The sequence below is a fragment of the Salvia hispanica genome, chromosome 1 (genome assembly GCF_023119035.1).
Source record: "Salvia hispanica cultivar TCC Black 2014 chromosome 1, UniMelb_Shisp_WGS_1.0, whole genome shotgun sequence".
Classification (NCBI taxonomy): Eukaryota; Viridiplantae; Streptophyta; class Magnoliopsida; order Lamiales; family Lamiaceae; genus Salvia; species Salvia hispanica.
This window is the reverse complement of record NC_062965.1, coordinates 4,925,898-4,940,904: the sequence shown is the minus strand read 5'-3', so window position 1 is coordinate 4,940,904 and position 15,007 is coordinate 4,925,898. Positions and strand designations below refer to the sequence as shown.

Here is a 15,007-nt window from a genome sequence, read left to right as displayed (position 1 = left end):
AATTATAACATTTCACAAGTATTTATCTTAAAGTGCACATTATGCTTTGGTAGTATGTATGCGTTGATATTGGTGGTGATATGAAGGCTCCCATAAAAATAAAATAAAATAAAATAAAATAAAAGTAATCTAGCAACACAAGAAGTTATCCGTCAATCCTCACCAATTAAAGAGTTTTGGTCTTATCCGAGATCGATACATTTGCTGTAAGAGACAAGCGTGATTTTGTTGTGTGCCTTAGATGTTTGCTAGTCGATTTTTGTCTTTTACTCTTGCAACTCTGCCCTCCGTAACCAACTGTGTTGCCCCTGCGGGCAAATTAACTTTGAGCTGTTTTACGTTACTTTCTAGCTTTGAGCTATTTTACGTCAATTTCTAGCTTTGAGTATTTTTTGCGTCGATCTCTAGCTTTGAGCAGTTTTATCCTCGTAAAAATATTGCTTATTGGGAGGAGTGACTTAGAAGATCACACTACAAAGCACAACATTTTATGAGGCAATGCATGCATAATATTAATGTACTTGAACCAATGTTATTGAGATTTGAGATTGTATATGGCCAAAGATTAATTAGGATCATGTCAAATAAATAGTTTGCCATAACAAGGTTAGATCCAAACATCACCTCCTATCCTATCAAAATTGGATCACCGTCCTTATGCACATATATGATAATTTTGATTATTATTAATTTTGAACTAGCATTATGTAAAATCGCTTTAAAACGGTTTTAAATAGATATGATGATGCCGGATTATAAATAGATAATTGACGACCAACTTGTGCTTAGATTAAGATCTCATTTATCATAATTAAGAAATATAGTCAACAAATGTGATTTCATACTCATAGTCATAACCAATCAGCCCCAAAAGATAGGAATCTTCTTAAAATTATGGCCATGTAAGTAATAATTGTGTTAATTTACCGTTACCACCATTCAATTGATCACTTTAAAGAATTTTTTTGGAGAATTTCTTCAAGAAAACTTGGATATTAATGGACTCCCTTAAATCTTAATCAATCCTTCTCCGGTTTCATTTTGGTGTTTTAAAAAATTGTAAAACACCATAAACATGGAGAAAAACATTGTTGTAAGTATTTATTTATTTATTTATTGGAATTGAAGTATTTTAAAAGAAAAAGAAGCATGACAAAGATCAAGAGAAAAAAATCCTAGAGAAAGGGATGGCTACATATTGGCATATTAAATTGAATGCGATTGAAAATAAGCTTTGCAATTGATTGATAATGGTTGACCCTTGACTTTAAGGAAACATAACAATTTTTCAACTTGTTTTCCAAAAGTCCAACTTTTATTAATTGTATGCAAAATCAGATACAGCATAACCCCCATTTGAAATAATAATGTCACCGAAAAAGTTTTAGGGATATAAAAAGTGAATATTATATTACTACTAGATTTCTAATGTAAAATTCATATATCTGAAAATTGGAATGGTCCACAAAATGTGTGGGGCCAAGAAAGGGTATCTCCTTTTCTACGCCTACTTAAAGTCGAATTTTGTGTGTACCCCACTTTAAAAAAGATGGCATTTGAAAAGAAGAACCAGAATAATTAAAAGAAAAAGTTGAAGTGGATTGTGATTATATGTTTCTGCCGTGCACGTCTGCATAATGATACAATAAAATTTTAATTAGTGTATGTAAATGCAATGAATACAGATAAAAATGGGATGTGGAACTTTAACCTTTTTCGGCCATATTAAAAGCGAAAGTTGAAACCCAGAGATAATGTAGTAATAAATGGGTAAATTGTAGTAAAAATCATGAAATTTGAAAAAAGAAATTAGGCTGTTTTGTAATTTTAAAAATTAGTTGAAAAAAATTATGAAACTTGAATTTACTTTCAATGATGAAAAAAATCTTGCGGTCTATGTAAAATATATTAGTGATGTTTTCAATTAAGCGACGTCATTTTATTTATAAATAGACGATATCGTTTAACTCACTGACAATGAACATATGTATAATTTTCAAGGTGCTAGCTATATTAAATACAATTCCCCCAAAATTTCACTCTTAAATGTAATTGAGAAAAAAAAATCTAAACTTCGTGCTGACTAATTTTTAGAATTGCGATAGTATAGGGTAGTCGGATTCTGACACATCATACTTCCATAATGCTCACATCCATAAGACTAAACTTTCAATTTCCAATTAAAATTATTATTCATTTATACATACAAAAAGAATTAAAACTAAAAAGAAAACCTTCGAGTCTCGATCTCGCCAAAGTTTACTCTCTTGTGCATCGCTCGTCCCGTTGAATCACCTGCAGCATGTCCCTCCACCACTCCACACCGACGGGACGAATCACAACCCTACCATTGTGAATGACTGAATGCTAATATGATCCTATCATCTTTGAATTTATTAGTGTACCCTTGTGCTTGGATCAAATTACACACACCAAACAAGCAAGAATACTAAGATGGGCTCATTTGTGGGCCGAAGGAATCTGATTATCCATTGTTGGGTGTAGTGGTGGGCCTGACCCAACTCACATCACAATAAATGATGCTAGTCTTTTTGAACAACTACAAACAAATACCAACACAAACACGTTCATCATCCCTACCAAAAGAAAAACATACTATGGTCTATCAAAAAAATTAAAAAAGAGACAAAACATATGGACCATTAGGTATGAAGAAATATAAATCATAAACCAAATGGAGCACCTAACGAAATATACAAGCAGATATATCATAATCATCATCTCATAATATAGTAGTAGTATTATTTTTCTTCTTATAATATCATTGCTTACAAATCTACTACTCCCTCCGTCCCGCTTAAGATGACACGTTTTCCTTTTTAGTTTGTCCCAACTAAAATGACTTATTTTCTTTTTTGAAAAATTTCTCTCTTCAATTAATACATTCAACCACTTTTTCTCACTCCTATTAAAATATCTATCTTTCTTTATCTCTCTACTTTAATACTTACACCTACATTTCTCTCTCCAATTAATCACTTTAACTAATAACTCATAAAATCCCGTGCTGGGTAAGCAATGTATCATCTTAGCCGGGACGGAGGAAGTACTTGTGTATTGAAATAATGTTGATAGCTTCTATACAACAACCACAACATGAATTTACGACACCATGGCTTTGACAATTAAGTTCAATCGATGTTACAACGATTTGAAATCTGATTCATACTCAATATATAATACCCCTATGCGTGCATAGTAAAGAACTAAAGATGCCAAATCAATTCGTTAATTAATCAATATGATTGCAACTCTGAATATAGAACTTAAATGGATCAAAAAGAATTTATACTCTCAATCATAAAATTACATATTCAACTACCTTTATAAATTAAATTACATATTCAACTACCTTTATAAATTAAATTACATATTCAACTACCTTTATAAATTTTGAAAATATTTAGCTCATAACTTTAGAACATGGTGGTTCCCGGCAAAAATGAAGGAAAGTTTGATGATTTGAGAAATGACATAATTGCAGAATTTGAAAAAAAATATATAAAAATTTCAGCACGACTTCAAAACCTACAAATAACGATTTCATCTTCTCCAAGTGTTAACCGCCATAACGAGATAATTCAAAAGCCCTAATTTCATCAAAAATCCCCAATTTGTACAGTCACTCAAAAGCGATGCAATCACTATGCACCGACGCTTGCAAAGCCTTCAGCAGTAGCGGTTTCTTGCTGAAAGGCTTCCAACAACAGCAGCACTTATTCGCGGATAATCTCGATTGTCGCCCGGTTTCATCTTCTCCCTCGCATAGGCACGCTTCTTATCCCTGCATTTCCTGCAATTTTGAAGACAAAAGCTGCCGCCTTGTCGATGGCCGGGGAAGGCCGATGGAGAATTTTGATGGTCGGAGAGGGAAAGTGGCGGCCAAGGGGAAAGATAATGTGTGGAGTATCGACAACGAGATGGCGAAGACTGACAAGGACAAGGGTCGAACGCGGCGGAGGAAAAGGGGAGGGAAGAGAGTGAAGAATGTGTATAAGAAAGGTGATGGAGTTCTTGTCTCCGGTTCGATGTTGATGGAAGTTGAAACCATTTTACAGACGCAGGTATTATATGTTTATGTTTAGGACTTGCAGATGGCTTGATTTTCATAGCGTTTTATTTGGTTGGTTGTCTACTGTTGGAATCCATCGAATTTATCAAAATGAAAGGATTTTAGCAGTTAGAAGAACTATAGGGGGTGTAATGTGGATAGAGTCTATGGATAAGATTCATGATGTTGCCATGCTATTTTGCTATGTGTCGAAGGAGCTGGCAATTTTGTGTCTTTCGAGCCAATGTCTCGGTTAAACTTTGAAGAGGACATGTGATATGAATGAAAAACTACTCTTTATTGGAGCATTGGTTCAGCAAGAGAATAATAAAATGGTAGTGTTTCTATGAAAGTCATCACTTATTTGTTTTAGTTTGTACTATTTGTTTGCATCTCCTCAGTCTGGTTGTAGTCGTGTCATCCGAGCTTATTTCACATAGCATTTAACATGTTCGCAGACTACAGCTACTGCTGTCGGGTTATTGGAGTTGATTCTTATCTTTATTCCTTAGATAGTCTCTCTAGTTCTTGTATTCTGAATCTGGTGCAATGATTTACAACAAATACAAACATGGTTGGTTAAACTGGCCAAGTGGCTTGGATTTGTGACTTTATTTGTTTTCAGTCAGTAAGACTCTCCTTCTTGTGCATTGATTTATAAGATGTAGTGTTACAGGAACCAGTGATTAGGCCAGCATGGCACACATTTGCAAGTAGTGTGAGTGGAATATGGAAGGGAGTTGGAGCTGTATATTCTCCCATCACTGCTGAAATGGAGCCTATAGAGATTGGGAGCAAGAATGAGAACTTATTTGATTGCTATACTTTGTCTCATATCAAGGCACTGCCATCTACTTCTGGAGATCTGAATTCTCAAATACATAGGAAAGTAAATTGGGTTACTTTGAACCCTTATGGTGAAAAGCAGAATAATAAAGGTGGTCTTGGTTATAAAAAACAAGATGCATCTGACAGTCCTAATTTGCCCAAAATTGAGTCATTTGACTTTGGAAGAAGTGATGTGATGGAAGAAGATGTTATGGGGATGGAACCTGGTCTAATATTTTTTGAGGTACTACTTGTTTTTTATTTTCCTTTCTTTACACTGACTTATAGTCCCTTAAATGTTATTACTAGAATTGGCAAATGGCACCAAAGATAAATCTTAACTAGTGGCTAAGCTTTATTAAAAATAATATGATTTTCTGTCATGGCCAAGTGATGTTATTGCTAAGCAGGATGGTTCTTATGATTTTATCTAACATTTCGAGAAATGATTTTCCAGGATGGGTCGTATTCCAGAGGCCCAGTGGATATTCCGGTTGGTGAATTTAATGAATCCAATTATTACCTTTCTCCAACTTTCAAGTTCGAACAAGTATGCCTCTATTTATCGCATCTTCGTTTCATATGTCACTGGACTTTCTATTATCTAAGCTTTGTTTGCATATGATACGCAATCCATTGTTTTCCCCATCATAGACAGTCTCAGTAATCTACTGTGTTCCAATTTCCAGTGTTTGGTTAAGGGCTGCCATAAAAGATTACGTGTGGTGCATACTATAGAATTCAGCAATGGGGGTTCGGATATTCAAATAATGAGGATTGCTGTTTATGAAGAAGAATGGGTTAGTCCAGCTGATATCCCTGATACAAGGTATCCTTGGTGAACTGGAAACTTTGGAATATGTTCATGCATCTCAAGTTCTTGTGATAGCTGGAAAATTCTTCAAAACCATGCGTATGTTCTCATGGATTACATATTACTAAATTTTGTTTGAAAGTGTCTTTTGATCCGTATTCTTCATGACAGTGAATTGGAGTTGGATTTGAAGCCATTTTCTCAGAGGAAGAGAGTCCAACCATCAGATCTGAGTGGGTCTTGGAAGGTGTTTGAGGTGAGTGCGACGCCTATATATGGCGAGGATATGACCCTGGAGGAAGGGAAAAGCGCGCCTTACGTGTATCTATGCACGGAAAACCTGAAGAAGAGAAGCTTGCCAGAGAATCTGGTCTACTTTGGGGAGGAGGAGATTGTGGATATGCAAGACGTGACAGTTATGTGGCTACCCGGAGGCGTGACTGCATATGTGGATGTGAAGAAGGAAGGCATCCTCTGTGTAGGCGTTGGGTGGTATTCGGATGAGGGAATGAATCTGGTGATGGAAAGGGACTATGGATTGGATGGGAAACTTAAGGAGGTTAGATCGAAATCCGAGATGAAGAGAAGATGGACTAATCCTCCACCTATGTGAAGTGATTATGTATGTTTTCTGCTATTCTGTAAGTTTTCTTATTAATCAATGAATGAAGCTCTCTTTCTCTCTCCCAAACTCATATCCAATGACATTTTGTGATTATGTATGTTTTATTGTATTGGAATTAGTTGAAGACCACAAAATTTTCATATAAAATGCATATCTCTTGACAATTGTATTAAACAATACTATAACATTAAAAATTAAAATCGTGGCTAGCCAAGGCAGAAGAATATTAGTTCAAGAAGTTTGACATTTAATATCTTATGAAAGCCGTCACCAGCTAAATACAAAATTCTATTTTGGACAATGATCAAAGAAGTTTGCACGTTATAATCTGCCCTTGATCATAATACTAATTTATTCGAATAAGGTTATTCAAATGCACCAGAATATTTTTGACTGGATAATATTTTGGTAGTGTATTAAATGAATTAGTTAGCAAGAATTAATTGATTGCCTACTCCTAATACCAAATCGATTAAAAGGCACTTGCCTCAGTCTAATCTTATCTCATAAATAACAAACTGAAAAGAAACCTGAAATACAGAAGATAGAGATGTATAAATAGGAGCAAGCTAGGGGTCCATTGAAGAAGATCCATTTCTTTCCCTTTATAGAAAGAAAAGGCGGATCCAAACAAAATCGATGAAACAGAAGAAATCTGATTGAATGGATAGGAAACTGAATTCCGCAACTTCATAAACAATCTTTGAACTATGTTGTACTGGTTAAAAACCTATCATATGAAATCGTGGACTTTATACTATTTACATTTGAGATACCTTTACATGTTATCCAACAATTTTTGGACTAAAATGTCAGTCAGTTCAGATATACAAGTGAATTACATAGATACTCAATGATAGTATTGAATATAAAATCCCTGAAGGGCATTTTTATTGAAGCAAATCAATAATATAAATGGCGATTATAACAATAGAGATGGTCTCACAACCTCACCACATAATGAGTCATGTACATACAATCATACTAAAAATATAACCCCCACAAAATAAAAAATATTAAAAGAAAATTACAATAAGCACTGCCACTTGCCTTGGCCGATTACTCCCAACATGGCTCCCACAACAAGCAACAAGCCAACCACCGAGCTCATCTTGCCGTCGACGCTAGTGGCAGCGTTTCCAGAGGAGGGCGGTGGGGAGGACGGTGTGGTCGTTGTAGGAGTTGGTGGGGTGTCTTCACTGTTTTGCGACGACGTTGATGGTGAGTTTCTGGCCCTGGCTGCAGTGGCCGGGCGTCGGGCAGAGGAAGTAGTGGGGGCCAGGGGTGCTGAGGGTGATGGTGGTGGGGCTGTTGCTGTCGGAGCTGATGGCGGTGCCGGTGTTGCAGCTGCTGTAGTCACTTTGTTGTACTTCGTTCACAGCATGGGATGGACCATAGTTGAACACTGTAATACCAAAACAAGTTAATCCCAAGACAAACATGTGGGATCAAGATGGTTTTAAGAATTTTGAAGAAATATGAAAGAAAAAATGTAACGAAACATAAAAAATCATTTTTATATATCAGTTTTATAATGCAATTTGAGTGAAATGAGTTTGTCATTTTTATGACACACTAACCTAATGCGGTAAAAGTCAAATGGGACAGATTTCCCAAAATGCGACATTTAATGATGCACATACATAGTACTCCCTCTGTCCCAGAGAAGTTGGCATACTTTGAAAATGGCACGGGATTTTAGGAGGTTTTGTTTTGTGTGTTAAATGAAGAGAGAAAATATAATTATTATATTCATGTGAGAGAGAACTTTTTCCAAAAAGGGAAATGTGACATCTTTTGTGGGACAAACTAAAAAGGAAAGTGTGCCAACTTCTCTGGGACGGAGGGAGTACTATTAAATATTTTTAGCTGCTAGATCCAAAACATAAATTTGAGGCATAGTCAATGGTTGGAAATAATTTACAATATGTTGTGAATGAACGTGATGATGAAGAAGGTTTTTCTTTTACTTTGATTGGGGATGCAATTAAAAAAAATCCAAAAGTGGCATTGTTTGATGTCTTCTTCAAAAAGAATCTACTAATCGATGGTCGCCTATTATATTTCCGACCATCCCTAAGAAAAAATTAGGCAAGCGATAACAATTTTAATATATTTTTATTAGATTATATTAATTAACTTAAGATACTCAAATCGAGAAGACAAATTGCTTTGAATTTTTTTTTAAAAAAAGCTCTCAAGGATATTGATTAAAGATTTAGAAAAATAGTTTGCAAGCAACAAGAACCCATGATTAACCTAATATATGTATAAAAAGTGAAAATATAATAAAAGTGAAACATGTATACTAAACATGACTTAGTATATTAATAATTTAGTTGAAAATTAATTAAGTCGAAAATAGAATATTGATGAACATACCAAGGGAGTCACCAACGGTAAAAGTTTTGCCGCTTGCCCAGGTTACATAGTCGCCGCTGATGTCCCAACCGGTGGAGTCGCCGACGGTATATCTTGCCATTTTACTATATTTTTTATAGATATATGAGTTTGATGAATAAAAATATTTTCGGAGCTCAAATGTGTTAAGTTCATGGAAGATGCACTTCTATATATAGATGGACAGGATTAGGTGAAATACAATTATTTAATTGGACGAATAATGAAGTCGTAAGCCATGATAAATTACTCTAATATGTCATATACTTCCTATTAAACTAATTTTGGTTTTATTTTTTCCTCTAGGGTTTCTCGTTTTGTATCTTAAACTATTTTTATCTTTCACGAATTTTGACGTTGTACACATGATTTTTACATTTATGTCAATTTTGTTAGATATAATAATGAGCTTTAGCTTTTTAGGGTGCTTAACAAGGCTATTGAATTAATTAGAAATCGCGTGAATATTTTAAAATAAACAATGGGTGTATTCAACATACAAAATTCATTGTTTTTTCCTTGTGATTTTTACAAATTTGTGTACCTCATCCGTTACGAATTATTTTAATTATTTTACAAATATTTATAAATTGCATTAGTTTTATGATTTCATCCACCAATCAACACTTAAATATTTCTAAAACCTATTGGTGCTAGGGGATAAAGTTTTATTGTATTATTCTCAAATTTAGCCAAACCAAGTCATGTAATTATATAGTCATTTTCAATTGCAATATGTAATATTGTGAGAATCATTGAACTTACTTTGGTGCTATTACAGTATTCAAATACAATACCCACTTAATAAATGTTTTGATTCATTCTCATAGATGAAGAGAAAAAATATATTTATTCCACCATATAATTGTCTATCTGTTAAGAGGTTCAAGTTCATTATAATTTATACACCTAATGGAGTTATATTTTAAAGTACTACTACAAATTAGAAGGTGAAATTATAATAATTTACATGTGTAGGTTGACACGCCAACTTCTCTTAGTTGTGTAAAACATGTTATTATAAGAAATTGTTTTAATTTGTTGACTTCATCAAATAAATACTTATGGAACCGGTATACTTTATAACTTTTCCGATATTATAATAATATTTCATGATTTCCATATTTTCGTAATTTATCCTTTAATTACGTAGGTGGATACAAAGTGCAACCTTGAACACCTAAAGGTCAATGCATTACCAAATCTTAACCAAATCTCAGTTATATTAAAGTTTCATCTCTTGGCTGTTCTGATCTGTCAAATCATGTAGTTGATATTAACGGGTAAAGTTATTTTATTCAAAATATTGCGTTTCCTGGAAACTTGGAAACCGTCCACGTTCTATCATGAATGCTTGTGTACATCACAAATAAGATACATGTGTAAACTTAATGAATGCTTGCGTTTCAGATTTTTAGCACGTTCTAACGTAACAGTATTAGGTTACTATTATAAAACTAATATCACACATGAGCCATGCATATGATATTTTAAAATATTAATTTTTAATTTTAAATTAATTAAATAAAATTAGAATCAATATTAACCATGAACAAAATAACTAATAAAATTTGAGTTATATGAAAAATGAACATATGTACAAATCAACATTGAAACATGATAAATTTGAAACAAATAACAGAATATAATGTTCAAATGTTAAATCTTCCATTCGTCACAATTTGTCACTCTTCAACATGAGCGGACCTATATGTAATAAGGGAGCAGCTTTAGACCCTAATGAATCCAGTTTTTTAATTTTTTTCTATTACAAAATTTAAAAATTTATTCATATTTTGTACATATTACTCCCTAAGTCCCAGTTTAAGAGTCCTGGGTTGCCATATCCATCCGTCCCATTTAGAATTTACCATATTTTGACATAAAATTTAACCTCATTGTTAATGAAATTTACACTCAAATGTCATTACTTTCATAAAAATAAAATAAAACAAAATCCTAAACATATAAAAAGTCAAAAGGGTCTCACTTTCCATTACCCCACTTCAATTATTACACACTCCAACAATTTCTTAAAACTCGTGCCCTAACTAAATTGCACTCCTAAACTGGGACGGATGGAGTAGTATAAAAAAGCTCCTAACAATAATTTTATTTAGCTGAAATTTGTTTTTAATTAAAATTTTAAAAATTTAGCTCCTACTCATGTTCATTTTCACGTCCGTCCCTGCTTTCCAATAGAACTCAATGGTAAAATAACTCATTTGTCCGTCCCTGCTTTCCAATAGAACTCAATGGTAAAATAACTCATTTCCCTTGTTTAAAGTTATTTATCTCACCTAAAATTATGATTAAATACTACCATCCATAACTGTAAAAATGAACAAAATCTTTTCAAACATAACATCAATGACCAATATGCATAGCAATTTTTGGCAATTTATATAGTTTTTAATAAAATTAAATAAAAATTAAAAACAAACTACATACAATTACCAATAACAGTAGGAGTAATATTTTCATACGACTCAACCTAGAAATTGGCCGGTTATAGTTTCAACATAATCTATACAATATATAAAATGGGAGTTTTAGAGAAATTTACAAGATTACCATTTTATTTAAAAAATTATAGTATTAAATTAAATATATATATATAATTTAAAGATCATGTATGATTAAGTGGAGTGAGTGGCAAGTTTTACAATTTCATATGTGATTAAGTGGGGTGATAGACCTGCCCAAGGTTTATCGAACCGGCGGTTAAAATCGAAACCGTAACCGTCGGTTACGGTTCCGAACCGAAACCGTGAGAATTTATCCGAACCGAAACCGTCGATTTTTTGAACCGTGGTTCGGTTCAGGTTCAAAACTTTTTGAACCGAAACCATCGGAAAACCCTGAAATGAAGCCGGAAATGCAAAAAACCGCAACAAAACCGGCGGTTCGGAACTGTGAAAAATCATAAAAAACCGCCGGAAAACCGTCGGTTCGGAATCGAAACCGAAACCGACGGTTTTGGAACCGGAACCGTAACCGCTAAACACCCTCGCGGTTCGGTTCGGTTCAACAATTCCCAAAACCGGAACCGTCGGTTCCTGAACCGTGGGCACCTCTAGGTGAGTGGGAGGTTTTACTCACCCAAATAGATCAGGCAACAATGACATGACATCAAGCCTTTTTTCCCCTCTGATTTGAACAGTGTGGATGTTGAATTTTTCAGTAACATGTTTACCAATGATCAGAGACAAAAGGAGCGCACCGGAAAATATGGATCTCCGAGATTGCAATATCTCCAGGTCAGTTTCCTATCTCAATCAAATGTTAAATTTTCCCTAGAATTTTTCAATTTTTCTAATTTACCGTGTATTTAAATATGGATCTCCAAGATTGCAATATCTCCAGGTCAGATTCCTGCAATGATAATTGTCAATTGATGGGGACTAGGTTTTAGGGCTTTAGCTTTCTATTTTCTGTGTCATAGGAACTGGTTGCACAATTTCATAATGCATCTGATGTAGGTATGAGGAACAATCAATTGGTTGTATTTGAACTCCAATCAGCATTTAATATTTTGTGGTTTAGTATATATGGGGACTTGATGAATGATGCTAAGATAATACTCACTTTATCCCAACTCTAAGGACATACTTTTCCATTTGAATGTCTCAGTTTAAATAATGACACATTTTTTAAACTAGAAACATTATTCTTTCTACTTTTTTTTCACTCTTTATTTTATCCACTCAATTTACAGCACGGAGTGTGCCTTTATCATTTTGGGGTGCTGGTGATCCTGCCGAAGCCGCTGCAGCAAAGAGGGCCCTTAGCTCCTCCTCCTCAATCCTCCTATAATGCAACTGCGATAGACCATATTCTATATCATGTTTTTCAGAAAAAGCATGGTCTTCAAGGAGAATTGCTTCATAATTTTTACGCATATTCTGACATATGTTAGTATTTTTTGTCCTTTCATCGAATACATGTGGTGTGAATTGTTCGATTGTGTACTTTCATGAGTCTCATCTTATGCTTTGCTCTACGGATGATCGTTTTAATACATATTAATTATCAATTTTGTGCATTGCAAATTGATTTTGTTCCTTATTTTATTGTAGTTTTAGGTGAGGCGGGCGGCTTTAAAAATGACAAATGAGTTATTTTACCTATAAGTTTTGTTGAAGACTGACGATTGTGAAAATTTGAAGGTTTTAGTTTATAATGATGAGATTGATTTTAATTTTAAAATTAATGTAGTGTATAAAGGAGTTTTAAAATTGATGAGTAATTATCCATTGTGTTTAATTCTTTATTATAATAGATTTTTATCATCCTACTCCATGGTTTAATGTTTAAACATTATATTATGTGATTTGTTTTAAATATATTATGATTCAATGTTGATTTTTATAGATTTTTGATTCTCATATGACTAAAATTATTACTCATATTGTTCATCGTAAATATTGATTCTAATTATATTTAATTAATTAAAAAATTTAAAAAAATAATATTTAAAAATATATTAATCCGTGCATAGCACAAGCGTGATACTAGTTTTTATAACATGGATCAATTATAAAATACTAACATAAATAGACTAAAAATCTAATCATTACTATTATAAATATTATAATGATTAAAATATAAACGAAAAAAATATGGTAACATCATCTAAAAAGTATAAATATAGTAGTAATAAATAGAAGCAGATGGAAGAAGCAAAAATATAATTAAAAAGAAAATACCAGAAAAAAAATTGCGGTAACATCATCTAAATAAAAGATATAAATATAGTAACAAATAAAAGCAGGTGGAAGAAACGAAAATATAATTAAAAAGAAAAATTGTCAATAAATTCATATAATATTAAAAATAAATATGATGTTTTTATCAAAATTGATAAATGAATAGGGTGAAAGAAACATAAATATAGTTAAAAAATGGAAAGAAACGAAAAACAAAAAATGAAAAAGATTGAAAAATATAATTATAAAGAAAAAAACAATAACGTCATACTATAATATCAAATATATACAATGTTGTGTCAAGATTGATTTCTATTTAAAAAATTAAAAAAGTATATTTATACAATATTAAAGATATATTATTATATAGGCATAAATTTTGTTATCAAAATATATGGCTAGTTTCGTCTAACAAGTTTTATAGTGTTCAATAGCCTTAATAGGAAATCCATAACTAAATCTCACAATATTTATGCCAACACTAAGCATTTCACGTAGAAAACCAACAATCTTTTTTGTTGAGTTGAATATGTGCAAAATATTACAGGCTTTGTCAATAGGTTATTTTTGGTAATATTTTGTTTGAACACCTGCAGAGAAAATACATGTTAATATTGTCACTATAAATATTCTTCTAGCAGCTAAGATTAACATTTGTAGCTACAACTATATGCATACTACACTTTTAATCTCAATATAGAATAGATATAATCTACAATTATCCAGAGTAATAATAGTAAAATGCTGAAAGAGATTAAACTAAGAAATGCAAATTGAGCGGTAAAATGATGTTATATAGAATCCCACCACATCATCGACCTTCGTTCACGAACCCTCTATCCCATTTTCTAAACAATTTGTCATTGAGAAATGCAACAAAAAATAAATACAAGACCACACTAAAAAGATAATTCCACAACTAAAGAACACGTATATAGACAAAAAGAAGGAACTCATTTATCTAGCTAATAATAACAATTAAAACAAATATCAATTGATAATTTAATTTGTGACCGTTTCTAAAATGCTAACATTACATTTCAATTGACCAATCATTTAGTGAAATATTATTTTTTTATTTTAAATTAATTAAAATTGGTAAAATGATAGATGACTGTTACTACACATATTGCCATGAAATAATTAATGTGCTCAAATATTTAATCATATGGCAATAACTACACGTTGATAGGGCTCGGTCCAAGCATAGTTTTATGGTGGTTGTTACACTAACCGGGGCATTAATGTTAGAATAAAAATGGATATTTAAGCATGCAGGAACTGAAAAGCAACAAAGTGGCTAAGTGTTGGTGTGGCTTGATCAAGTGGGGATAGAAGCGGAAAATTGCCTAGAACTGGAGCAAACTGATCAGGCGAGAGGAGACAGGGCGACTGAACCTGGCAGCTTTGCGAGTTGATCAAGAGAAGTCGATATCAAGAAGCAGCAAGGGATGAGTCAGAAGAGAGAGAAAGAGGAGTGTCTTCCGACGCAAGGGCATTAATGCCAAATCATGAGGAGCTTGCCCTAGGGATTGGTGCCCTGAGCCGTCCTATAAATA

General features: G+C 33.0%; 1 protein-coding gene and 1 pseudogene across 2 annotated transcripts; one reads left to right on the top strand and one right to left on the bottom strand.

Annotated features, from left to right (window-relative positions):
• The first annotated feature begins 3,589 nt into the window (after positions 1–3,589).
• Positions 3,590–6,405, top strand: LOC125202833. Of its 2 annotated transcripts, none has more exons than XM_048101308.1 (5): positions 3,590–4,085; positions 4,749–5,144; positions 5,358–5,393; positions 5,590–5,729; positions 5,886–6,405. In XM_048101308.1, the coding sequence occupies exons 1-5, from the start codon at positions 3,657–3,659 to the stop codon at positions 6,325–6,327; spliced, it is 1,443 nt and encodes a 480-aa protein (XP_047957265.1). In that variant the 5' UTR covers positions 3,590–3,656; the 3' UTR covers positions 6,328–6,405. The 2 variants fall into 2 exon arrangements, with proteins under 2 accessions (XP_047957265.1, XP_047957264.1); XM_048101307.1 differs by having other exon boundaries at positions 3,592–4,085; positions 5,358–5,450.
• A 796-nt stretch (positions 6,406–7,201) lies between these two features.
• Positions 7,202–8,867, bottom strand: LOC125202436 (annotated as a pseudogene).
• Between the last annotated feature and the right edge of the window lie 6,140 nt (positions 8,868–15,007).

Bases quoted from the DNA above. Each gene is read 5' to 3' on its own strand.
- LOC125202833 (XM_048101307.1), top strand. From the start codon at position 3,657: ATGCAATCACTATGCACCGACGCTTGCAAAGCCTTCAGCAGTAGCGGT. The intron at 5,451-5,589 runs GTATGCCTCTAT...TCCAATTTCCAG, and splicing joins CAACTTTCAAGTTCGAACAA to TGTTTGGTTAAGGGCTGCCA. The intron at 5,730-5,885 runs GTATCCTTGGTG...TCTTCATGACAG, and splicing joins GCTGATATCCCTGATACAAG to TGAATTGGAGTTGGATTTGA.